General features: G+C 44.4%; 2 protein-coding genes across 3 annotated transcripts in view; both read left to right on the top strand.

The window, feature by feature from the left end:
- Positions 1-3,012, top strand: part of DYNC1LI1 (dynein cytoplasmic 1 light intermediate chain 1) — a 29,183-nt gene extending 26,171 nt beyond the window's left edge. Inside the window, exons 12-13 of the mRNA XM_077304764.1 lie at positions 108-272; positions 2,380-3,012. Of these exons, the coding sequence (XP_077160879.1) occupies positions 108-272; positions 2,380-2,492 (278 nt within the window). The 3' untranslated portion in view covers positions 2,493-3,012. The remainder of the gene's footprint in view (positions 1-107; positions 273-2,379) is intronic.
- Positions 3,013-6,455: 3,443 nt separating this feature from the next.
- On the top strand, positions 6,456-24,802 carry CMTM6 (CKLF like MARVEL transmembrane domain containing 6). Of its 2 annotated transcripts, none has more exons than XM_077304765.1 (5): positions 6,456-6,501; positions 11,724-11,905; positions 22,251-22,427; positions 23,240-23,338; positions 24,338-24,802. In XM_077304765.1, the coding sequence occupies exons 1-5, from the start codon at positions 6,471-6,473 to the stop codon at positions 24,485-24,487; spliced, it is 639 nt and encodes a 212-aa protein (XP_077160880.1). In that variant the 5' UTR covers positions 6,456-6,470; the 3' UTR covers positions 24,488-24,802. The 2 variants fall into 2 exon arrangements, with proteins under 2 accessions (XP_077160880.1, XP_077160881.1); XM_077304766.1 differs by lacking the exon at positions 6,456-6,501 and adding an exon at positions 8,790-8,814.
- Positions 24,803-27,081: the final 2,279 nt, after the last annotated feature.

The following is a 27,081-nucleotide window of genomic DNA, read 5'->3' as shown; positions in this document are numbered from 1 at the left end:
AGTAATAGAGAAAATCACTTAGATATAATTGGCTTAAATGGGTTTTTTTTAAATGAATGCATGTTATTAACACATTTGGAAAAACACATCTGTTTACTACTTTTTAGCTGGAGCTACAAGTGAAGGAGTCCTGGCAAACTTCTTCAACAGTTTGCTGAGTAAGAAAACTGGCTCCCCGGGGGGACCAGGCGGTGGTGTTGGTAGTCCTGGAGGAGTAGGGGGTACTGGAGGTGGTGGTGGCAGCAACTTGCCACCATCAGCAAAAAAGTCAGGTAAGAGCACTTTAATTGACACTAAACAGAAAAAGCAGGGATATTGTATAATTGCCAATGGTTTTGTTTGAGCAAGTCCTCTTACATTACTGAATATAAGATAGCAAAAATGTTTAGCTACTATTTAGCTATTGTAGTCTCTGTTGTTCTGATGTCACACTTGTTAATTCTCAGCACTTGGATGAGCTTCAGGGCTCCAGTCCACAGATTATTTAGTTTGTTGGATGACATGCTGCTTTGTGTATTTCACATTGCTGTGCATGGAGTTGTCTCCATACCAGTAAAGAGGATTGGTGCTTTCACTCTTTGAGAGTATTAGGTTTTGGAATGGGAAAGGTGAGAATTGGATTTGGTTCCACCTTTTTTACAAGCATTTGATGGGTGCTGTTCAAGCAACTGGGGATATATATGTGTAAGAGCCTGATCCAACATGAACTGCTAAGTAATACTCCTGTGGAGTTTCTGACCACCACACACACACACACACACACAGTGTTCCTATGGCACACAGGGATTGCTGGATCAGGATACAGTCTGAGGTAAACTGCACTGTGTTTAAAATATCTGACAGCAAAAGTCTACAGTCAACTGGAATTGCTGTTTCAAGATAAAGCCTAATATTTATTTATTTTACATTTTTTATACCACCCTTCCTAGGGGCTCATGGTGGTTTACAGCAAAGCAGTGAGGTAAATAACGTTACATATAAAACCTAATCAAATCACAGCATACTCAAATTTAAATTATTAAAATTATTAATTATTAAATTGGATTAAAATTTGGTAACATTCTCCTTCGGGAATGGGAGCCACTACCTTTCTCAGCAGTGGTGGAGGGTATAAAGGGCTTGATCAGAGTGCATGATGGTAGTCGACAGTATTAGATGCATGCTTATATGCATTCGACGTGAATGTGTAGGCAGGCCATGTTCATTGATGTATTTATAGGCCTCAGCCATAGACCCGGCAGAACAACTCTGTCTTGCAGGCCCTGCAAAACTGTTCTAGGTCTTACAGGGTCCTGATCTCACTTTGGAAGAGTATTCTACTAGGCTGGAGCCAGGACCAAAAAGGTCCTGGCACTGGTTGAGGCTAACTTTTACTTCCCTGGGGCTGGGGATCCTTAGCAGATGTTTTGCGCTGGATCGCAGGCTCCTCTTAGGGGCACAGGGAAGTATCTGCACTGTATCTAAAGTATCTGACTGTAGAACCTCTGAGCAGTGACCTCATCTCTTCTTCGCCCCCACTTAGACATTTCACAGCGTTTGAGTCCAGTATGTTCAAATGTATACAATTTCATATCACTTGGGGCCATTGTCAGATCCAAAGGGAAGGAATGTTTCTTCCATTAGCTTTCTCCCTCATAACGAATGAGAGAGGCTCAGAATGGGAAACTCAGAAGCACTGGAGCCGGAATCCACACTCTTGTTGGGATGATGTTGCAGTCTTGGCTGGGAGAGTGAAGGGATGAAACAGTGTGTCCCTCCATCGCAGCACATACACGGCTTTGGGAAGTGTCCAAGTCTGGGTGAAGTTGTGGCAGTGATGAGAACAAGGCACAGCAGAAGCAGAGAGCAGCAATCATGAAATACTGCCTGGCTTCTAACACCCTCCCTCTTTAAACCATGCTGTATATGTACCTGGCATTTAATGTGTTGGTGTTTCTCTCTTTATCTCTCAGAGCAATCCTGAGCAGGTCTGCCTGAATTCCGCTTGGGTGTGTTCAGTGAGGCTTGTTGTTGCTTGCTTCAGAAACTGCCATTTTGAATGTGACCTTTTTATGTTGTATCTTCTGGAACAGGGGTAATCAACCTGTGGTCCTCCAGATGTCCATGGACTATAATTCCCATGAGCCCCTGCCAGCAAACGCTGGCAGGGGCTCATGGAAATTGTAGTGCATGGACATCTGGAGGACCACAGATTGACTACCCCTGTTCTGGAGAACACAAGTGAATAGATTGTATTTAATAGTGAATCTTAAATATATAATGTGTAGTCTCCTATTTATCATTTAAACACATTGTATTTATCTGAAGGGGTTAACCTGAAAATGCACAGATCATAGAAAAGTTTTGCTATTTTTTCTCCTCTGTGTTCTTTTTATGTAGGCCAGAAGCCTGTCTTAACAGATGTACAAGCTGAACTGGACAGAATGTCGCGAAAACCAGATCTGGCCTCTCCAGCATCACCTACATCCCCTACAGAAGGTGAAGCATCTTGAAGACACCAAATATAGCCATGTATTCGGGTTTTTTTGGATAATTTAAACTTGCCTCTGCCTCTTCCTTCAGTGACTGGGACTAGGGAGCTGAAACACTTTCAGAGAAGGACAAGCAGCTGATGTCTTTTGTGTTGCCCAACTTTGTAAAAGGGAACTGTACAAATGGAAAATTATATCACACAATGTAAGACTGCTGTTCACAGTATAATGTGGCATACTGGAGTATCGAATGCCTGGATTTTGTTTAAAAGTCACTGTAATTCTGTACATTGAAACTGTCCACTTAATCATTTGTAATGCAAAAAGCTGCTTGAAGAGTTGGAAAGCTGATATGCAACACAGGCGGGCACTTAATTTATATCGATCTCCCAACCTTTTTAGTTTGATGCCATTACACAAATTAACCTCAAGGGGGAGGATTTGCTAGTTTTGTTGGAAAGCAATCAATCAATTGTTGTTCTTTTGTGCACCATCAATAAACTAACTCAAAATAAACCTTAACACCTCCTTTGGAATATGACTGCAACCTATCATGAACTTATTTGAGATTTAAACTGCGTCTTATTATTTGGACAAAATCACAAGAACAGTTGGCTACCCACCTGAGGGTCTCCCAGTTGAGCCTCAGCATTTTTTAAACATATGAGCTTAGATTGAATCAATGTGGGAAATGAAAAAGGTGTTTGGAAAATTAGAAAGGGGAGCATTCCTTAAAAGAACTTTCTGGGGGGAAACTGCAGAGGATTATATGCCTTTTCTTAAATTTGGTTATATGAAGGAAGCAGCAAAATCTGATAGCAGAGTCTGCAGGACAATGGTCTTAAGATAAGTTTCTTTATATATGAACCATTCTTATTCATCTTCTTCTGTTTATTGGGTAGATACAGCATCTATTATTTGTTCATGGCATAGTAGCTCTAAACAGATTTTCAATGGATTTTCTTAAAATATATAATATTTTGCCTCAGATACAAGACAGCATTGGTTTCATTCATGCCTTTGGGATAAGTTTCTTCTGGACCAGTTCTGGAAAACAGTAATAACTATATTTTGGCTCATTATGCCTTTTCAACATATATGTATGTGAAGAATTGTACATTCATTTAAGCTAATTCTATTTGTATTCAGCGCAGTGAGTTATGCAGGACCCCATGCCTTTTATGATGAGCCATTTTGAACAGGAAGACACTGGTGTTTCTCTTGCATGAGTACTTTTAACTGAGTTTTGTATATAAAGGTTATGGGATTTGGTTTCTTTTTTTATACAACGGTATATAAATAGGCCAGGGTTGCTGTTTTAGGGAACTTCACGAGTCTTTTATGTTACTAAGTGAAAATGCTTTTTCCCCTTTTTGACCAACAAACTTGTGCTTGTTTCAAAAGCAGCTTGGCATATGGGACATGGATCTTTGATTCTGAAAAATGTATAGAGATGCTATGTATAGAGTGCCACCAGGTAGCAGCTACCATAGGGCTATCTAGTAGGGTTTTCAAGGCCTACTAATGGTTTGCCACTGTCTGCATAGGCTTAGCAACCCTAGATTCTCTGTTGATCTTCCGTCCATGTACTAACCAGGGCTTAACCCTGTTAGGCTTCCAAGATCTGACAAGTAGGTGTGAGCATCAACTAGCTCATAAACTAAAGTTTGTGACAAACTTTGACTTGTTTATGAAGTGGCATTCGTAGCAGGTCAACCAGCATGAACTTTCAAGCTGTACTTGGAGGTTAGTGCCATTGGTAAATGGGTACATTTCCAGAGGGTCTCAGCTCAATCAAAATGTTTGTCAAACTTCAAATAAACGGGGGGGGGGGCTGAATTCTTCAGCCTTGGAAACTGGTCACTTTCAACCTAGTCATTTTAATTTCAGAAGCCCTCCCCCTCTTTGCCAGGGTTCCTGTGTTCCTTTCAGTTTCCTTGCACAGAGCTTGCAAAATCCCTTTCCCTACTGCTTGTATTTGTTTTGACTCTGGGCTTTGAGAGCAGTCCTTTTCAGCAATCAATGCCAGTGGCACTGGGTTCTGCTGGGCATTCTACACATTGTAACTGCACAGATTCTGGTTTGATGTGGATCCTCCTTTTGCTTGGATTTATTGGTTCTGCTGGGCTTGAATACACCCCCCCCCCAACTTGTAGTGTGATTCTGTGTTTCACATCAGTCCTGTTGCGCTGGTATTACCACAAGGGCACTGGTGGTTCTGCTGGACTTGCAAAAATGCCCAAACCTTCAGTTTCTACTGCAGAGTTTCTTGAGGACTTGATTCTGTTCTGCTTGATTTCTATTGCCATTGCTTTTCTGCTGATGTTCTTCTATAGTTTCCAATGGAGGATGGGGGCACCTATTTGGGGAGCTATAACTCAGACCATGCAAATCCAATCCTTGCTAAATTTGGAGTGCTGGTAGAGGAGAGTCAGTCAGAGATCACAAACAAGATTAGTATCTCTAATATGCTATGGGGACGTTTTACTGCTTCATAAACCACATCGATTCATTTAGGCCCTAAAACTTTGTGACAGTTCATGGCTTACAAACTGAACATTCCATGAACCAAATCACATTTTCCCAATTCATGTCCATCCCTACTGACAGGCTAGCCTGAGCTACTGAGGTCAGTGCAAGGTAGTGCTGTAGTATACTTGAAATATTGCTTTAAAAGCTGTAACTACAGGTTAAGACTTCTCTGTAGTACAGAATAGCTGTGTCCTCAGATTCAAAAATTAATGGTCTGCTTCCAGGACTTTTTGTGTTTCTTTGTTGTGGTTTGCATTTCAGGTAGCCTTTTAGAAATAATTGATCAATGCTCAATTCTCCAGGGAAAAAATCAACTCAAATGCTACTTTTGGGGAGATTTTTATAACTGCATGATAGAGAAGCTGAAATAATGTTTTAACCTATATTCACAACCTTAAAAATCTTACTTTCCCAAGCACATGCACAACCTGACTGGGAGCAACTTTAAGGTAGATCCGATAGATTTTTAAAAATTAATCGCATGACATAAATTGTACCTTTGAACAGATTGCTACTTTGTATACACAGAGTGAACATTTTGATGTGCATTTAAGATGTGTATGAGTTTATTCTACGGATATGGTAAGTAATACGTATCTACTATCTTAATTCCAGTAATTTAACAAACTGGTGTTTAAAACCATGTATTTGTGTATTCATTGTGAGGGGTTTTGGTATCTCATCTCTGTATTCTGATAGAAGACATTCTATCAATATACAAGGTCCAAATCTATTTCCATCATGTTCATTACACACTGTTGAGCTCTGTCTTCCATGAGAGCCAGCTTGATGTAATGTAATGATGTAATGTTTAAGAGCAGTGGCCTCTAATCTGGAGAACCAGGTTTGATTCCCCACTCCACCACAAGCTGGGTGACCTTGGGCTAGTCACAGTTCTCACAGAGCAGTTCTGTCAGAGCTCTCTCCACCCCACCTACCTCACAGGGTGTCTATTGTAGGGAGAGGAAGGGAAAGATGTTTGTAAGCCGCTTTGGGACTCCTTTGAGCAGTGAAAAGCGAGGTACAAAAATAAAACTTCTCTCTTCTAAAAACAAAAACAGGAAGATCATTTTCTCTTTACTGGTGTGAAGCTTGAGCAAACTGAATGAGCACTTTAAAAATATGAAGACATTTTATAGTAAAACGGTTGTTTGATTTCCAATTATGATGTACAGCCAATACCATAAAAGCATCTGTGAGAGATCAGGATAGAAGACGCAACATTCGTAAAATGGGTAGAAATTTAAAAATAAAACACATGAAAGTTTAGTGATGTCATGTGTATTCAACTTAACACTAGCCCCACAGGCAGCCCAACAGAAAAACAGTCTAGGTTACAGAATGTGTTCTTTCTCCCTTGCAGGAAAAGGGAGCGTTGTGGAGCCCCCACTAAGAAAGCTGTTCTCCATGCCTTCACTCAGATATTGCAAATGGTTGCTGTTTACTAGATCAGAATCAGACATCACTATGGGATATCAGGACATGAGCATCCTTTCAGGTAGGTCAGGCCCTAGTTGTTTGGTGTGCCAAAGTAGAGGCTGATATTTTGGAGTGTTGATAGTTGCTGTGCCTGCACGACAGAAGAAAACTGAGGGTTCTCATGCTTCATGGGAGAAAAATGAGGCATTTCATGTTCTTACTGTGTGCCAAGCACAAATCTTGTGCGCTGGGCATGAAATGCTGTTGGCCTCATCTTACATATGAGTGGCATCAGGAAAATTAAAACACACAGACCCTTTACAATTAACTAAATTGGAACATTAAAATATCTAGAGAGTAATATTTGGTGTAGTGGTTAGGAGTGCGGACTTCTAATCTGGCATGCCGGGTTTGATTCTGCACTTCCCCACATGCAGCCAGCTGGGTGACCTTGGGCTTGGCGCGGCACTGATAAAACTGTTCTGACCGAGCAGTGATATCAGGGCTCTCTCAGCCTCACCCACCTCACAGGGTGTCTGTTATGGGGAGAGGAAAGGGAAGGCGACTGTAAGCCACTTTAAGCCTTCTTCAGGTAGAGAAAAGGGGCATATAAGAACCAACTCTTCTATCTCTTCTTCTTCTATTTCTTGGTTGTTTTTCTGGCTGGTATTTCCACATAAATATGTCCAACGCTCAATTGTAACTGTAAAAACCAACAACTTGTGACTGTTGATCATTCAGTTGTGTAAATCTGTAACTGCATAGCAAGAAAATGTTGCTGTGAAGTTATATAAATCAGTTTTATTCACTGAAAAACACCACATGTAAATGTTATATAGTGACTGTGATTGACAAAACATTGGCTCTTGAAATGAGCACTCCCTTGAAGAAATCTTTACTCCAGAACCTGCAAAGAAACAAGGTATCTGAGTATCCAAAGAGTTCCTTCACCACTGAATAATCTTACTTGTCCTAAGTACACCTCGGAGCTGGAGGGGGGAGGGGGGCTTCCAGGCTAGAAGATGTGGGTTCCCAGGCATCTCAGCTTTGGCTTTCAGAACTTAGTAACTAGAGAGGGGTCCTCTTTACTAGACTATGAAAATCTTCAGAGTAATACCTATAATGTGAATAAGAATATATAGTTGAGGTTCTCAAAGTGAAATCCTGCATCAAGAAAATTCATGTTGTTGTTAGGTGCAAAGTTGTGTCCGACCCATCGTGAACCCTTGGACAATGATCCTCCAGGCCTTCCTGTCCTCGCCTATTCCCCAGAGTCCATTTAAGTTCGTACCGACTGCTTCAGTGACTCCATCCAGCCACCTCATTTTCTGTCGTTCCCCTCTTCTTTTGCCCTCAATCGCTCCCAGCATTAGGCTCATATCCTATACTTATTCTTGAATTTATTGTCTGCATCAGCCAGCACATGGGTGGGGGGAAATTGCTGTCTTAGTTTAAATTTGGTGTGAAATTTCTTGGCCTACATGCCTCCTGCATGTAGCTTCCCAATCTATTTTTTCTTATTTTTACCAGTTAATGCTTCTGTTTCAAGAGCTCGTCACCCTGAGTACAACATAAGAAACCCCATTTTACAGTTTCTAATCCTGAGCAGCACAGCCTAGTTTAAGAGGCATTTCAATACATTTTTTTTGCGGGGGGGGGGGGGGGAACAAACCCACACACTGTTCTCTGCTGTAGAGACAACTTGATCAAGTAGCACTTTTCTAGAAGGCCTATGGTTGAGGCCAGGGTGGCCCAGAATTACATCGGATCTCTCCCTTCCCTTGTCCATCTCAGCCCCAGTACAGGCTCCTCTATCCAATACCCCCCCAAAAGCTGGACATTACCTGCAGGATAATGGCGATCCAAATGAAATGCCGGAATTTTAATTTTTCATCATTTTTTGTATTTTAATATATTTTATTGAGAGTTGATTTTAATTGCCAAGTAATGTCGTGAGCTGCCCAAAGCCACTTTTTGAGAGGGCGCAGTCAAGAAATCTAATTATAAATAACTTAATTAATAAATAATACACAAGTATTAATGGTAGCTTTTTGTTGACACTCTTTCCTAAAGACATTTCATTTCATCAGTTGATGAAACCCCCAAACGAACTTGAAGCTTACTTGTGAGTTTGCTCACACATACAGAAATACAGCTTTATTGCTTCTCCTGTTTTGATTTACCACCCACCTGTGATCATGAGGCATAAGTGATTGCTCTGACACACAACTGGCAAGATTCAAAATAATTTAACGATGACTAGATAATTGCTGACAGCTGGGAGCTGAGTTGACAGAGAGAGTGAGAGAGCATCCCTTGGCTTACCCACAGCAGTGAAATTTCCAAGTTGTCATAAATGAGAGCCTTTCAAAGAACTTCACAATGTTTGAAGGTCAGGAGAAGAGGGAGGGAGCTTGCCTAAGTGCCAGTGTGAAGAAGCATACTGAGATTAAGGGATTGATGGCATCTCAGGGGGATATGGCTGGATGAGATATGGTGATGCAGAAAGGTGAAGTCAAGGAGATAGGACTTAATTCAGGGCCTAAGGACAAGCAGAGCTGTGCATCACTGGTAGGAAAGAACAGCTACTGCTAGTTTGAAGAGACTGGGGCGGGGCGGGGCATTAAGCTAACAAATTTAGATTCTAAGACTTGCCAGGCCTGCCTTAATGTTAAGAGTGGTATAAAATGAGAGAATTCATGAATGGCAGACTGTCACCAGTGAGTGGTAGGAGCAGGGAGCAATCAAAGGCAAGAAGCACGTACAGGAGAACTTCATTTTTATATTGACTGGAATGAACCATGTCATTCTTTGAATGCAGGCTTTTGGCATAGGTTCAGTATTCTGTAGCTGCTTCCTACTACATTAACTGCCATATTATTCCAATGTAGCCTTTAGGAGTATGACAAAAACAGTAATTAATGTTCTTGAAGGGAGGAAAAAAATATGTTTCAGGTTGTACCAGGGGGAAAAAATCCTGGAGCATTGCTTTAGAAGTATTATAATTTGGGGGTGGGTAAGGAAGGTTAAGATAAGTACGTTGCATTTAAAAAGCAATCCATTATTATAGGCCTATAGAAGTTTAACAGAGATAACTTTTTAAAATAATTGCAGACTTGTTTGGACATGTTTTCCAGTTTGTACGGCTTGTTTTTACTTGGGAGATAAACCCTGAAGCATCTGAATAGCTGGCTAGGAACTGGCAATTTGGTGCAATTCTAATCAGAGCAACACCCTTCTAAGTACACCTATTTCAGTGAACGTAGAAGGGTATAACTCTACTTAGCATGGCATTGCTAAAAACTACTGTGGAGGTTTCAGTCTTGTACACCCTGGGCTCCTCTCCATGCTTCTTGTCTTGATGTTTGATCCAGAAAGCCAAGATCCAGACAGCCAAACTGTGGCCCTCCAGGTATCCATGGATGCTGGCAGCGGCTCATGGTAATTGTAGTCCATAGACGACTGGAGAACCAGAGTTTGGCTACCCCTGATTTAGCTAAACAACACCCAGTGCCAGGGGCAGTTTTTCTGGCAGCACAGAGAGATGCAACAAGTGAGAAAGCAGGAGAAACCTGTTCTGCAAGCTCGATAGCGGATTTTTTTGGATATACCTGTTATATTTAAAGATGAATCACTGCCCAACTTTTCCAGAATTTCATGGATCATTAATGATATATAAAGCTTGTTGCAGTATAATGCATACATTGTTTATCTCCCTTCCTGTAGCCTATGCAGTGGGTTACTTAACTTCCTAATGTATAATTCTAGGCATACTTCCAGGCAAATGAGTTGCCCTAAAATTAACAGGAGTGTTTCAGAGCAGGCTGCAAGGGAGTGCTCAATCCAGCAGCAACCAACAGAGGTGCCAGGCAAATCCAAATGGTAATGGTGCAGCTTAGAATCCTTGCTCCAATAGTGTAATTTGCATTAAAAGTGAAAAGTGATTTGAAAGCTGCCTTCTACCTGTTAACAGAGAGAGCACACCGGTGACAATTTGCCAAATTTCAGCTTAATATCAGTGCACATATCTGTACTGTCATCTGTACTGTTCCAGAAAAGTCCAAGAAGGCATACAGTACCTATGTCATGAGGGGATTTTTTTTCTGTTAAACAAGTCACTAGACTCCTGCTTGTTTGCACAATTATTTTAGAAGAAGAGTTGGTTCTTATATGCCGCTTTTCTCTACCCGAAGGACTCTCAAAGCGGCTTACAGTCACCTTCCCTTTCCTCTCCCCACAACAGACACCCTGTGAGGTGGGTGAGGCTGAGAGAGCCCTGATATTACTGCTTGGTCAGAACACCTTTATCAGTGCTGTGGTGAGCCCAAGGTCACCCAGCTGGCTTCATGTGGGGGAGTGCAGAATCGAACCCGGCTCGCCAGATTAGAAGTCTGCACTCCTAACCACTGCACCAAACTGGCTCTTATTTATTTATACCCCTTTTCTCCCTGGTGGGAATTCAAAGTGGCTCAGACATTCTCCCCTCATCTATTTTACCCTAACAGCCTACCGGAATTACTACCAGAAAATAGTAATTAATAAAAAAAATTAAAACAAATTGCAAAAGTTACACACCCAGTGTGTTTGGTAAATCCTGTGCTTTGGTAATCTTTACGGTATATCCCTTGCTAGGCTCCATTCCTAGGGCTGTTTCCATGTTGTCGTTTTAAAGCCAGGTGTGCTGTCTGTCAAGTTCTACTTGGATTCCCCCCCCCCCAAAAAAAAAAACGATTTGCTTTAGCTATCTCTTGCTTTGTCTACTGCCACCAGCACATCATTCCAACCACTAAAGTTGCTTCTAGGTTAGGAGGTTCTAAAATGGTTCTTTCCCTCATCCCCATTGTCCATAGCTGTAACTGGCAGGTAAAACCTATCCTGGGCCGGACTCAAAAGTACATTTACCTAAGTGGCACTGTAACCCTGACAGCATCAAGCCCCTTGCGTTTGGGTGCCAGTGTCGCCCCCCATTCTGCATATGCAGGAGAGTGCCCTTTCCGCGTGCTTTTGTGGCTGGATTTCCCTGTGCAGTTCAGGTTCATGTTCTTCTACAGTGCACCAAAAGTGCATTCGCCAAGGCGTGCATAATGGTCCAGAGAGTGAATGCAGAAATGCAATGCCGCTGGTTTCCTCGGGGCCAATAGGACGCTCCCCACCGGCCCACCTCGTGGCTCGCGCGCTAGTTGGGGAGGCCTTCCGTGGCTCCTCCCGCAGGAGGATTTCGTGCGGGGCGCGGGGCAACTCCGCCTCTCCGGGCGAGCCGAGGCGGGGCCGCTTCTCCTTCGCTCTTTCGTTTCGTCGCAGAGTTTCCCGCGGCTGCCTCGGCGCCCCGGAGCCCTTCTTCGCCGGCCATGGAGAACGGCGGCTCCGTCTACGAACCCACGACCAGCCCCGCCGAGCGGCCGCCCTCCAAGGCACTCCGCTCCTGCGGCTGCACCGCCGCGCGCCTGGACGGCAAACGCCTCCCGCTCAAGGCTCTGCAACTGGTAAGCGGGGGAGGGGGAGGGAGCGGGGGTCGCTCGCTGATGGCGCCTGGGCCGGCCCCGCCGCCCCTCCGCCGCCGCCCTTCTCTGCCCCGGGAGTCGCCCGCCAGCGGGGTCCAGCGGCGCCAGGAAGCCCAGAGCCGCAGCCCGGCCCGCCTGCTTTTCTGCACTTGGCAAGGACGGGGCCAGCGAGGGACTCCGGCGTGCCTTGCCCGGGCAGCCCCGTCGACGAAGAGGAAGGAAGCGAGCAGGCGGAGGAGGCAAAACGAGCCTGCTTCGGCGCCCCGGGCGGGCACAGCCAACTCGGCGGGCCTCCCTCGGTACACAGATCCAGCGTGCCCGGCAGGTGCGGCCGCGGGAGAGGTGCCCGGCCCCCGCCTTAGGCCGGCTCTCCCGGACAAGGGCTGCCATCCCGCGGCTGCTGGGCTGGCGGAAGCGCAGGTGTGCCTGGTGGCGGTCGTTTTGCGCGGGAGTGCGCAGCCGGCTCTGGCGAGGCTTATCTTGGGGCGTCGGCCGGCACAAGGCTTTAAACGACCGAGAGGGAGGAGGAATTTAAATTCGCGTTTCGAAAGCCGTGTCAGTGACTGAAAGCCGGGGCTTTACCTGAAGCGCTCGGCTTTCTCTCTCTCTCTGTCTCTGGGTTGGAGCTCTGTCGGCCGGGTGTTATGCTTGGCAATGAAAGCGAAAGAGTTCTGCTGGGACTGGGCAAACTTTTTGAATGCGCCCACTTGCAGCACCAGCCTCCCCCACACTTTGGAGAAGGCACTTTGAAGGTGCTTTGGCAGCCAGATTGTCCTGAGTGAAACAGGAAAGTCAACTTCTAAAGCGCATTGAAATTGCACACTTGCGGAATAATCAGAAACCTCTATTGTGATTTCAGTGTTGGCCTGTGCAAATAGGGTCTGTTCTGAAGGAGGAATAGTGAAGCCTCACCTGTGAACCGAGGAAATTTGGGTCTCTTGGAGCCGTGCTTGATGCTCTTTGAGATCTGCCTTCGGTAAAGTGATTTTGAAATTCCTTATGAAGATACGCCTTGCCATCTTAGCAGCTATGCAGTTATTTCTCACGTACAAGGAATTCACAGTATACTCACCTTGATTTAGTAGCAGTGCAGGTTTTCCTGAATGAAAAAAAACCAGTAAATGTGATGCTTTCATTGAGTCTGCTGTTTGTTGAAAACTCTGAATGTCTTCTCTCTTTATGGTTTTCAGGCTTGGCCTGAAGTGAAATTCTTTCATCCAAAACAAACAGAATTCCTCATTAGGAAATCCTAGGCCTACTTGCCATCAGGTGGGGTGGAAGGGTCACATTTGATTGGCATTATTCTCACTTGGTACACAGAGAACATGGTTTTCATACAAGAGTACACTAGCATCAATTTACTACACCACGAAACCATGTGCTGCTTTGTAGGGTATAACTAAAGGCATTTGCTGGCAGGGGCTCATGGGAATTGTAGTCCATGAACACCTGGAGGACCACAGGTTGACCACCCCTGCTCTAAAACACAGCATAAACGGAAAGCTAATCCCCACCCACTGTTTCTACATCCACTTTGGTTTTAATTGTTCTCTAGGCAGGGTGGGGATTCCTGCTTCAGCGCTTTTGTTTAATGCATCCTCCTGTACCTAAAAAAGGCAGCTCAAACCTTTAGTAATCCAGGCATCTGCCATCTGCGTTAGGGCTTGTTTGCACAATTGCTGGAGCTGTGATGGTAGATGTTTACATTTGGCTTTTAACATCCTTGTTACAAGGCAGGGAGTTTGCAGGCTGGGTTCATCTTAAGGCAAGGTGGGTGGCTTTTCCCACCCAGCTGGGTTTGTGGGTTTGTGCTGCAGAGGCTTCAGGGGCTCTTGCAAACAGCCTCACTGTTTACGTGTCAACAGAACAGGGTTAACAGCTTCACCACTTGCTAACGTGTAGCCATTGGCTTTCTATGTTTCCTCCCCCTCCCCTTTCCTTGCTTAAAAAAATTATCCATGCCCCAGCAAATAAAACCCTGCCCTTGAAGCTTGTCCCCAAATCTTCCTTGTGCTTTGTCTCTTTTGCAGCAAACCTACTTAATCCTGCTTCAGATGTCACCATGTTTCAATTTTCTTCCCACCAGGTTAGGAAGACCTGGACAGCCCCGGATTGTGGAAGATATGCAGGGTGGGCCCTGGCTGGTATTTCGAAGGGAATACCACGGTTGAGATACAGACGCGGGCAACAGCCAACCACCAACGTGTCTTGTTCTAGAGCAGCTGTGACATTATGGCAGAAAAAGAGAAGGCAAAGTTAGTAAATAGGCATGTGGCGAAGTTCTGAGATCTTCAGCCCTAAGACTGGCCTATGGCTCAGGAGCTATCTGTTCCACTCTATATTTCTGGTGAGGCCTTGGAGGAGGAGCGTGTCTCATGGCTTAAGTGCCGCACTTAGCACCACTCAGGGTGGCTGTCCCACCCCTGAGTGCCTCCTCCTCCAACTGGCTTGCTTGTCTGTCCAGCGGCTAGCCAATCGCCTTCTGTCCCCCACCCTGACCAGCCCCTGCTCCTTCCACTTCCCTCCAATGCTTGGAGGCTGCAGATTCCTGCCACGTGAGAGCTGCCCCTGCCGGTGAATTTCATAACAGCTGCCTGCAGCTTTTCCAGGTCCTGGAGAGAGGGGGAGTCTGTCTGCAGAGTTCTTCCATTACACCCCCCTAATCTAGCGCCTGTTGTATCCTCTGAATGGTAATCCTCAGTACTGATGTAGAGGACTGCAGGGATTCTGCATCTGGGGCAGCGGTATGTGTGATTCAACATGTCCTGTGACACCCCTCTTGCAATCTCTCCTGACTTAATGAGATTTACTTGCAACCACCACCCCAGCCCACTGCCTCCAGCTTGCAAGCTCTTTTACTCCCCCTCCCTTCCCCTAAATTGCTTGCAAATTGACTTTTTGTAATTTCTACTGAGTGTGACAAACAAAATTCCAGTTTGGGGTCTTCAGCTGAGGGAATTCCCCATTTGCTTTGACAAGCAGGTTTGTCCAGCAGAATGTCATGGTTCACAAGTAGCCCAAACACATCCCTGAAGGAAAAGGTTATGTTTTCAGTGTTGCTCTGGAACAATAACTCTTTATGATACAGTAAGAGTACAGTAGAAAGGAAAAAACTCAGGAATTCTCCCTTTTCAGTTGAGTTTTCAGCAAGATGAGTGTCAACCCTCTAGGGTGCTGTTTGCCATCTGCATATACTTGCCCACATCTGAGAATCTACCAGGTGCCTGGTCCGCTTGGTACCTAGAAGTCCGATGTCAGTGCTTAAGATTTTGCAGTGATTATTTCGCTCTGTGCAGGGCTGGTAAGCTAAATGTGCATATGGATTTCCAAAACACATTGCTGGTGAGGAGAGTAAAATATTTTTCTACATTTTCCATAAGCCAGCTTTATTTACATGTAAGCAGAATGATTCTAACTTGGATGGCCCAGGCCAGCCTGATCTTGTCAGATCTTGGAAGCTAAGCAGGGTCAGCCCTGGTCAGTATTTGGATGGGAGACCACCAAGAAAGTTCAGGGTTGCTATACAGAGGCAGAATGTCTCATGCCCTGAAAACCTTATGGGATCACCAGAAGCTTGACAGCAAAACCACCACCACCAAAAACAGTATAGAAATTGCCTATGATCTATTATGTGAAGCTTGGCAGGCTGAAACACGCTAAAACAATCTCAGATTTATCATTTCCCACCTTCCTAATTTCTGGTTAAAGTATTGGTCACCACGCTGCTGCAGTGTTCCGTATTTGTTGTTGTTATTATTTAAATTTATTATCCGCCACTGTCGGCAGAGATGGCTCATGGCGGGTTGCAATATAAAATGAATAAATACAATCCCCTTAAAACACAGTCATTTATAAAATCCATGTGATCCATGCGACGGTCACCTCTAGACTGGACTTTTGTAACTCGCTCTACGCAGGCCTGCCCTTAGCCCTGACCCGGAAACTACAACTAGTTCAAAATGCAGCAGCCAGGATCCTCACGGCAACACCGTGGAGGTCCCATATCCGGCCTATTCTCCATCAGCTGCAATGGTTACCAGTTGAATTCCGGATCAGACTAAAGGTTCTGGTAATTACCTTCAAGGCCATACGCGGTCAGGGCCCAGTGTACCTGAGGGACCGCCTCCCCGCCTATGCCCCCAAAAGAGCTCTACGCTCTACTGCCTCCAATCAGCTAAGGATCCCTGGCCCTAAAGAAGTCCGTCTGGTCTCGACCAGGGCCAGAGCATTCTCTGTTCTGGCCCCTACCTGGTGGAACGAGCTCCCAGAGGAGATCAGGGCCCTGACGGAGCTTAAACAGTTCCGCAGGGCCTGCAAAAAGGAGCTCCTCCAGCAGGCATTTGGCCGAGACCAGATGTAATCTACAGCGACCAAGGTCCCCTGCTCCCCCCCGCTCCCCCTCAGAATTCAATCAATAAGCCACCCCCCTCAGAATCCCATCAACAAGCCCTGGACCTGTTTGTGTTATGATTGTTTATTGTTATACTGTGTTGTGTTTGGTTGCAATTGTTGGTTATTGGTGTACATGTTCTACAGACTGTTTTATGTATGGTTCTCTGTTATAATGTAAACCACCCTGAGCCTCCGGGGAGGGCGGTATAAAAGTATGATAAATAAATAAATAAATAAATAAATAAATAAATAAATATAAATAAAATATAATATGACAAAAACAGGACAGCAAACCAACCCACCTACCCCCATTGTAACATTGCTATCCCACTGAATATTCCTGGTGGAAATGTCCAAATACCACCCTCATTATTAGTAAGTGCAACGTGAAGGCTTGCAAGTCATTGTGAAAGTGGAAAAGAAACCTTTGGAAAATCCCCCCCCCCCTTTCAAAATCTTCCCCTCCAGGATTCTCTTAGACTTTCAGATTTAAGCAGATTTTCTACACTTACCCACCACACACCTCTTTTCCTTCCACTGGTACTCAGCTCTGTCAACATTCTTGTCTTTTCTGGGGCATGTTTAGGCCTCATCAGGCTGTTTTTAAAGGTTCTCCTCCCTCAGTTTTTGCCTGATTGACAAAGACAAAATTTAATACCACTGAGTACACAAGAGAGCCTTGCTGTTGTGTTGTGAGTTGCCCAGTCTTATTGCATTCATCATCTACAGAGGGGCTGGCCCATTTATTGTTAGGTACAGTTATCACCATGGTATTTGGTAGAACTTCCATGATAGAAGAGTTGGATTTTTGTACCCTACTTTTTTACCCATTACTTACAATCACCTTCCCTTCCTCCCCCCCCCAACAGACACCCTGTGGGGTAGGTGGGGCTGGGAGAGCTCTGAGAGAACTGTGACTGGCTGAAGGGCACCAAACTGGTTGGAGGGATGGGGAATCAAACCCAGTGCTCCAGATTAGAGGTTGCCACTGCGCCACACTGTATACAGCAGGGGTAGTCAAACTGCGGCCCTCCAGATGTCCGTGGACTACAATTCCCAGGAGCCCCTGCAAGCATTCGCTGGCAGGGGCTCCTGGGAATTGTAGTCCACGGACATCTGGAGGGCCGCAGTTTGACTACCCCTGCTGTATACAAAGATGCTTGTATACAGACAACGGCAATATGCCAAATTAGTTTTGTTACCATCTCTGTGACGATCAGGAGTCTCACCTCTTCATTATTTGCCCTTAAGTTATGTAAACAGCCCACATGTCATCAGAGGTGACTTTCTGAGATTAGAGTATGGTGGGGGTTTTTTCTTCGTATGAGAGTGTACAATGTTATCATGTGGCCAGTCATTGTTGGAAGAGAAAGTACTTTGTAGTACTTCCTTTTTCATCACTTTTGGGTGGCTGGAAAGTACACCATTACAGTAAGTTAGCGTACTAGAATCAAAACAGTTTAAATAAACACAGTCTGATCCTGCCAGAGGTATGGCCAAGAAAAGTGTTCATAGCCATTTTCTTAGTGCTAGAAGGGAAATGAACAATATGTAGAAGCTCTGGATATTAATTGTATATTCACATGCAGTTTGTGTCCTCTGAATTTCTCATTACTGAACTTGCACTTGTTCTGGTGTTTCACCATTCCTTGTTTTGTCGTTGTTGTTCTTTTAATGCTGTTTGAACTGGCATCTAATAGTGTCCCTCTGTCTGGCGGATGGATCCTGTGTTAACATGAATTGCTGAGTTAATTCCAGAGGCAGCCTCTAATCTGCAGAGCTGGGTTTGATTCCCCACTCCATCACATGCAGTCAGCTGGGTAACCTTGAGCTTGTAACAGTTCTCTCAGAGCTCTCTCAGCCTAACTTACCTCACAGGATATCTGTTGTGGGGAGAGGAAAGGTAGGTGATTATAAGCTACTTTGAAACTCCTTCAGTTAGTAAAAAGCAGGGTACCAAAAATCCACGGATCTTCTCTTCTTTTATTAATTACAGTAGTCTTATTTACAATTCACAGTTAATGAACAATCTATATATATGCGTTGAGTAATTCTCATGCTCTGTTCAATGCATGTTATAGTTGAATGTGCAATTTAAGCACCACATTTAAGTCCTGGTTTCAACTGCAAAGTGAAACATGTTGGGTGTTCCTTACAAAGAGATGTATGCTGGATGTACATATGTTCTCTGTGATGTGTGAACAGGGCTAGTCTGTTTAATCGCCGACTTCCCAAACAGCTGCTAGTACATGAATATAAACTAGGGCCAGAAATTAGGTATGTTAGGTTAGCATGTAAGAAGGGAGAAAACAACTTACGGGATCTCAGTCAGAATGCGTTAAATTGTCTTGCTAAGGAAAGCAGTGATGCCTGAGAAACCAGACAGGTTCCTTTTAGGAGGAGAAGCAAAGCTGAATGGGGAATGGATCCACTTGTGAATTTATGCAGCTTCTTTGCTCTTTCTTCCACCCAGTCCTTGAATGGCCTTAGGTCTGAAATTTATCCTGATAAATGCAAGTGATTATGCATCTTTTCCCAGAACAGGACTGCTAATGAGCCAAGCATCTATCTTTGACCCAGAAACCATCCTGCCGCACTGTTTCATTGCAATAACTGCTGTGTTGTGCATGTATGCAGGCATAAGGATAACAAGCCTGCAAAGAGATGCATTTTGTGTGTTAGTCTTTCTATTCAAAGAAGCAATGAAGTAGGGATACTTTACTGGGACAACAAGAGTCCAGTAGCACCTTTAAGACCAACAAAGATTTATTCAAGGTCTGAGCTTTCGAGTGCAAGGTGCTACTGGACTCTGCTTTTATTGTGTTACTTCAGGCCAACACTGCTACTCATTTGACTCTTTACTTGGCCGAGGTACCAAAGGAGAGAGGCTCACTTTCGTGCATGGTGCTCTCGCCGGGTGCCAGTAAGAAATATACAAAAAGAAGCCCATCTAAACACTATAACAGAAAAGACATACTAATGTTTGTCTTCTGTGACAGGAGCATGTGTTTTATGGGCCCTTGTTTGCCATTTTATATGTTCCACAGATAGGGGGTTTCTTTGCGGGGGGTGGGGAGGTGTTCTTTGTTTCACTTACATATACTGGAAACGGGCTAAAATGAAAGAACAGATTTTCCAGTAAGTGAGAAGACCTGGGTGGCAGAAAGAAAAAACCCAAATCCTTTTGTTGCAATATGAAAATTATAAAAGAAGGCCTCTGGTGCCTTTTTTAATGTTGGTAGTTTAAAAAAAAAGGTTTTGCTTCCGTAAGAAACGTGATTCCATGGTTAAGAGGGATTAATAGCAATGTTGCCTTTTTATCTGGCAGTGGTCCAGTGTTGGTTAACAAAGTACTTTCTGTGTCCCACCTTGGTTTTGGGTGTGGCTGATAACATCTGTGAGTCGTGAGCTCATGCTTGCTTGGATCAAGGATATGAGCATGGAAGGATGCAAAATGCAGCCAGACTCCTGGCTAGCCATCTGTGCACTCCACTAGGTTGCTTCAGCTCTCAGTTGGCAGGGAGGCATGGGGAGTGCTGTTTGTTCAAAGGCTGAGAGGCCATCTTTTCAGCAGCCTGCTCCCAAGGCAGCTGACAGTAGCCCAGTATTCTTGCCAATCTGGCTGCTCTAATTGCACAACCAATTAATTATCTGCTGACGTGAGGAAGCCTGTCCACTTGGACAATGGCCTTTTCATTGTCACCAATTTTAAGTCTTTTGTCATCTCAGCACGCAAGAGATGAGAGGCTTCTGTTCTAAGAAGATGATGATGATGACCTGTTGCTACTGAGCATTTCCTAGGAGGGCTCTGACGGATCTCTCTGGGTTCTGCAGGGCCTGCTAGACGGAGCTCTTCCTCCAGGCATTTGGTTGAGGCCACAGCAGGGACCGGGGATATTAGATCTTGGGTTCCCCCTGCCCTCTGGCAATCTGCCCCCGCCCAGGCTAACATCGCCAGAGTAATCTATTGGAGTAGCAACAATGACTGTGAGCAGTAGAGTTGAGATCCTGCAAGCCTGTTAGGTTGTTCATTATGCCGCCATTGATTGATTGATTGTATTGGCAGTAATGGGTTTGATATGTTTTATCTTCCACTGTGAACCACCACGAGCTGGCAGGGTCAAGAGTGGCGGTATATAGGAATGAATGCATGCATGCATACATGCATGCCCTGGTTTTTTGGATCTGCAGTAGCGTCAGGCATTCTGTCTCTAGTAAATGCAGGACAAGCTCATTTTGGTGCCAGTTTGAAGGGCTCGAGGCATATATCATATTCCAGTTTGCACACCGCATTGAAACCTGTGAGATCTGACGCACACTGGAGCTTCCACAGCCTGTGCATCCCTTTCATGGTAATAATACAAAGCTGGTGGCCGTCCCGTATTCGTATGCTAGTATTTGATCTAGTCACAGCCAGCAGGGTTGTTTGGAAGCAGGCGGGTCATGAAAAATCTCAATGGTTGGTCCCTTTTGTTGTTATGCAGCGACAGACAGGCCCTAACACAGGAAGAAAGAATACAAAAACTGAAAGTAAAGCAAAGGATGAACTTAAGTGGAAAATCTTTGAGGAGCTGGCTTTTGAGAGAAGATGGGGGTGGGGGATACTGAAAATCTGATGCAGCTCAGCAATAGCAGCAGCACATGTGTGGAGATACATCTGTGTAAATCTGTGCTGAGTAAGGGCTCCTTTTCTCAGAGTTCTCCCAAGTCCTGGACCTTGCATGCTCAACCAGAGAAAGAGGGAGTGGACCCTGAGGAACAGCCTGCTAGGGATCTGCTGAGGAAGCAGGAGATCAGTGGGCCTTATGTACTAACCATTTTTTTTTTTTTTGCTTTAGACCCAGGAATGAATTTGTAGGCACCTTCCTCTAACGAAGCAGTGATGTCCATTTGGGAAGGGTATTGCTTGTGGCTTGAATCTCCTGCAGCAGGACATGCCTTGCGTAATTTGTCAGGAAGTAACAGTTACTGTATCTAGTTTTCTCCTCTTGTTTTTGCAGTTTTTTTGAGGGGCCGTGTTACTACATCCTTGTTTATCCCCTTATTGCACTGGTTCTCAACCTAAGGGTCCCGACCTCATTTGTGGTCATGTGGCCCCTTCTGTGCAGTTTCCAGGTTGTTTGCTGCCGCGGCGGCGGGCAACAGCCACAAGCGGTGGTGACAGGCAGCGGCAGGTAGTGGTGGCGGGTGGCAGGCAACAGCGGCAGCCAGCGGCAGGGGGCTGGAGGCAGCAGAGCAATTGCAATGGCCACCTCCACACTGTCCTGACTGTTGTGTGCCTGTGTGAATGCGCACGCACACGTATGTGTATGCCGCCACCGCAGTTGGGGTCAGAGCGGTTGAGAACCGCTGCCTTATTACCTCCCAATGGCTATGCTGTGTCCTTTTCAGGATCCCATGAAAAGGGGAAAACAATGGGTTGCATTCTTAATGTTTCCCTTCCATCAATTCTTTCTCCAGTGTAGGAAAGTCTTTTTATGATGGAGACCGGTTTGGCAGGCGGGCAATGTAGGAGCCACCGTAATGCAGAAGAGTTCTGGGGCCCTCGTTTGAGGACTACAGCTTCTTAACTGTCACTTTGGGAAGGTGGTGTCTTTCAAGTCAAGAAAATATGGTTAAGACACTGGGTGTATGCATTCAGAAGACGCCAACTTCAAATCCTGCTTCGGGCTTGAGGTTTCTTGATGGATCTGGATACATTCTGATCTCCTAGCCAAAGTTATGCGTCTGAGAAATGGAAATTTCTAAGACCGTAATGAGATTGGAGAAGATGAGGATTGTACTGCAAACCAGATACCTGGACATGTTTATATGAATACAGACTACCTTATAAAAATACCTTCCATGAATGCGCTTATATATATACATTTTTTTTTTGCAGGGATATCGTCATTCAGCCTGCTGTTAAACTGACTTTCTTTTTCTTCCTCCGCAGGGGCTGTCTTTCCTGGCCTTTGTGCTTGAAGAAGTCTTAGAGGTTTGCACCAGCTGTGGTGGACTTTACTTCTTTGAGTTTGTCAGCTGTTGTGCCTTCCTCTTGTGTATCCCAGTCCTTGCCATGTACTGCACATCACTCTACGAGAGAGTAGGGAAGGACCAAGTCAGGCAGTTGGTAAGGAGAGGTTCTTCGTACATGTCTTACGGCTGCTGTTTGGATGGCAGGTCCCGTTCTGTTCTTGTCTGTGTCCACTCAAGACCATTCCTCATGGGAACTGCAGGGTGATTAATGCAAAATATGCTTTTGGCAACTTTAAAAACATTTCATGCTCAAGTATGAAAGAAATGTTAGTTTGGGGGCCATAGAACCTGCCAGCAGACAAGGAGAAATGTTTTATTTTTCAAGACTTCTTTTCATGGGCAGGGAGTGTTTTTTTGTAGTTGGACATCCTAGTTCCTAATCGTTAACAGTATAAAGAGTTATAGTGTGTAGACCAGTGATAGACCAGGCAGCAAGGAGGTGATGATTGAGTTTCATGGCTTAGTATGCCTCTGCAGGAGGGGCTCCTAATCTACTTAGGCTTGGGTGGGCCTAGAGAAGTCTTTTGGTAAGCACCCAAGCCAACAGTATAAATGGCTAAGTTTTAGATGCCCAGTTAAGACTTTGATTTTGGAAGGGCATTTGGTAGGATCAGTAATTGAGCAACTTATCTGTTTTGTGACTTGTTCTATAATGTTGTTAACTTCACTTTGTGACAGCCAAGAGGGTTTACTTTGAAAGCCACTGTGGCAAAGAACTTATTGTGACAGCATATGATCGGAGAAAACTAAATTTCAAACGCTGCTGAAGTCTTTGTTTTCAGCTTCACTTTCTCCATTCGTAAGATGAGTTCACCAACAAAAAAGAAGTTCTTCCGCCAGAAATAACGAGAGATTTTTAAAATGACATTTCTAATGCTAACTGTACATTATTTTTATTATTTGAAGGATTTCTGGATCGTTACAATAATGGGGGCCTTGTTCTTATTAGCTTCAATTGTGTTTTCTGCAACCAGTGACAGGACATCAGTTGAAATTGCTGCCATTGTAAGTACATGGCCTCACTGTGTATACTTGGCAGTTCCAAAAACATCTGTGCAATGCCCTCTCAAACAGGACCACTTTGTCTCATCATTAGAGCCAGCAGTCTCCTATTCTCCTCAAGCAGACCATTCCGCCATGACTGAAATAGCTCAGACTTTGGCAGGGAATGATGTCTCACTTCCGTGAGCTAGTAGAATAAGCTGAAGCCAATGCCCAGTGAAGGATGTTAAGCTGGTACCTGATTCGCTTAAGTGATATGACTTAGGCACCTGCAATTCATTTCAGATATTCCAAAAGGTACCCGAAACATGTTTTGGACACTTTTCAGACTAGTCCAGTCTGAATCGACCTTCTTCTGTAGTTAAATTGCCTGAATCAGACTGGCTGAATCACGGAACTGATTTGCGTTCAATTCAGCCATGCGGAGATCAGGCCATGTAAATTTTAAAGGGGCAAAAACATTCCTTTTCTGTCTATTATGTGATCTGGGGAGATGGGGATTTGAGGCTTGGGAGTCTTAAGAGAAGCATGCACATGAGTTGAGAAATGCAGTTGCTCAATGAGCTGGAGCACATAAGATTCTTGGTGCAGTTGGAGCTGTTGTCAACAGGCAAGCAAAATGCATCACTGCAGCAAGTGTTTCTGGAATCCAGTCCTAGCAATCTGTGCAAAAAAGATGCTTTGATTAAAGAGCCAGTGTTTTCCAGCACAAGGTGGCATTTGCACAACATGCCAATGGCATGCTGCTTATTTTTGGCAGCTGGTGGTGCCTGGGGTAATGTGGAACAAAGTCAGAGATACCAGCTGGGGATGGCTTTGGCTGCAGGCCTTGCTGGACTCCCCCCCCCCCCATTCCCTATATTACAATGTTTATTGGCAGCAACCCCAAAGCCTCTAACTGCTCATAAGCACTGGCCATGGGTTAATGGGAAGCTCAACCTTAACAGTCAGTCCTTTGTGTGCTTTTTAATGACTAGATTACTCCCCTCTTTTGCTTAACAGGTGTTTGGATACTTTGCCAGCATAGCGTTTATTGTGGATGCTTTCATGATGTTCCGTGAGGATCTTCATCCTAAAAAAGAAATACAGCAAGAGAACACAAGCAGGCCACTGAATCCAGCAGAAAATCAGCCACTGAATAATCAGCTCTAACGTGCTGTTTTATTGTCCTGGATCCTGAGTGAAGCTGAAATAGTTCTGCCCTTGTACGCTGTGTCCAGATCGTTAAGATATCATTTCAGTTTTGCATCTCACCGTCCCAATCTTCATGGAGTTGTCAGATGATTTTTACGGAACACTGTTCCTTAAAAACAGTGTTCATAATTGCACCCGTTGAACTTTGTCCAGGTACACAGTTTAGAAATGTGATGCGGTATGATGGGGTGGGGTACGTATTTTGAGATATGATTATGAAAGAGCTCCTGACGATAATGTAGAGCGGGGGGAGGCAAACTGCGGCCCTCCAGATGTCCATGGACTACCATTCCCAGGAGCCCCTGCCAGCAGGGGCTCCTGGGAATTGTAGTCCATGGACATCTGGAGGGCCGCAGTTTGACTACCCCTGATGTAGAGAATAGGTGCACGGGTAGGGGAAAAGATAAATGAGTGCAATTCCAGAATAACAACAACAACAGAATCCAATAATGAGGAAAGGATGGGATAGTGACTAAAATGGGGGTTCATTATAGGGCATCTCTGTAGTCTAGGCAAGCCGTGGGAAAGTTTAAACCTTTTTTGTACACTTTCATATAGGAAAAACTAGGAAGTAGAGTGACATAACCAGAGATGGATTCAGTGTACCACAACTCAAACTGTGGTAGCTAATTCACTTGGCCATCTTTATCAGCCACTTCTCCTTATTACAATCATTAACGAAATTTTTTGTTGACATCGATTTTGAGCAATAAGAACTTTTATATCTGGGTAGAAGTGGCTTATGAAATCAGTGGTTTATGAAATCTTGTTTCCCTTTTATAAAATAACAAATTATGTACATCTTACCATTGCATGCATGCTTTTTGATTAAGAGAAGTAGATTCAAATGAAATACAAGTAAGTGATTTTCTGTTTGTGAAATATCTGTAAAAAGTAGAAATCTATTTGAAAAGTGCAGCATTCCGGGAAAGCTATAAAGTTTTAGGATCTGAAAATAAAATAATGGGACTGCAGAGAACAGATTACAAAACCATAATTCTCTTTTAGTGGGGCTTGGATTTTGGTTCTCAGTCAAAAGTTTTAGAAGATGATACAAAGTACAGAAGGGAGATGCTATTAACATTAGAAAGACCTGTTGAGAGTATATATAAAGGTGTTCCTAATTCATCTCAGATCTTAATTACAAAATACTGGGTTTGAAATTCATGTAATATCTTTTTGTTTGTGTACTTAGATGTGCCATTTCCTAAGTTTGTGGCTGAGATGTTAAGGGTTGCAGACAATGAGATTGTGCTAAACATTCAGAACAGGAGTGTGGATTTACTAGCCAATGATAATGTAAACTTCTTAGCTCAGTGGTGGGTCAGAAAGCAAGTGGTGGAACAGAAGCAGCTGAGCCCAACGTATGCATTGATGCCCCAGGGCCAGAAGGCCAAACTCCATATTGAGAGTTGCTAAAAAGGACCAGTGTGGGTATCTCAGGGTGTATTTTGCAGATGGGGAAGAAAACATGCAAATGGCAGCTAGGAGGGCAAAGCAGCGTTCCTCCATCTTGTGTGATTCCTCTCTAATGCAAGAGGCTTAGATGCAGCTTTCCATCCATTTGCCAGGACAGTTCTGTGCACTTTGCAAAGGACAGAGACAAATTAAAAATGGTGGTAATGTCTCTCTTAGAAAGGGAAACTGATATGATTTGTAGCATGCTGGATAGATCAGGAAGCTTTTCTCGCAACTTGCTACCGTCTAAGGGAGCCTGCAATTATCACGCGTAAATTGTGGGTAGCGCTAGAATGGTATAGGGGATCTGGGACAGCCACTCTGCCATGGAAGCCTCCTGGGTGAAGTTGTGGCCATCACCATCTCTCAGCCTCACTTTCCTTGCAGGGCTGTTGGGAGGATAAAGCAGAGGCGAGGGGGGAGAACCGCAACCCCCTCTTGATGCCTCACTCCCATTGGAATAAAACTAGCCCTCTGGTTGGAGGGGGGAGGGGATTAGATATGCTGAACAAGAGGTCACCTTCCCCCCCCTCCATATTGTATTGTTGTAAAGGATGTTTCTATGGTGTTTTTATTGTTTTAAACTGTGTGATAATTAAACTGTGTAATAATTAAACAGTACCCAGAGGTAGGGGTAAAAAGGTCCTAATAAAATATTGCCCTTAATTCATTGTAATTGTTCTTGAGCATGCAATTTTAGTTCTTTGCCTGAAGCTTCTGTTTTCAGAGTCCATAGAGGTAGCAATGCTAAAGCTTCACAGATATAACAGAGAGGTCTATGTCTCTTTAATCAAGCTTATTCTGGCATAAGCTTTCATTGGCCATCCAATGTATAATGAAGCATCACCTTGGCTGTCTGCCTCCAGTGTTTCAGACAGAAGAACGCTGGAGGAAGGAGCAAGGAAAGTCCAAGATGTGTCCCAAAGGCTCAGCAGCACAAGGAACTCTGGTGCACGTCTCATTGCTGAGCTGAGCTCTGGTGAAAATGAAAGCTAATTTAAAAAGCTGATGATACAACTGGAGCAGACATGGCCCACCCAATTGGTGTTGAATTGGCCATGTGAAGTTGAGTAGTGCTTGTAAACACCTGGAAA

The sequence above is a fragment of the Paroedura picta genome, chromosome 11 (assembly GCF_049243985.1).
Source record: "Paroedura picta isolate Pp20150507F chromosome 11, Ppicta_v3.0, whole genome shotgun sequence".
Classification (NCBI taxonomy): Eukaryota; Metazoa; Chordata; class Lepidosauria; order Squamata; family Gekkonidae; genus Paroedura; species Paroedura picta.
Note: the sequence above shows the minus strand (reverse complement) of the source record. Positions and strands in the feature narration are given on the sequence as shown.

Coding starts and splice junctions, on each gene's coding strand:
- CMTM6 (XM_077304765.1), top strand. CDS start 6,471: ATGGGATATCAGGACATGAGCATCCTTTCAG. Junction 22,428..23,239: donor AGGACCAAGTCAGGCAGTTG/GTAAGGAGAGGT, acceptor TATTATTTGAAG/GATTTCTGGATCGTTACAAT. Junction 23,339..24,337: donor CAGTTGAAATTGCTGCCATT/GTAAGTACATGG, acceptor TTTGCTTAACAG/GTGTTTGGATACTTTGCCAG.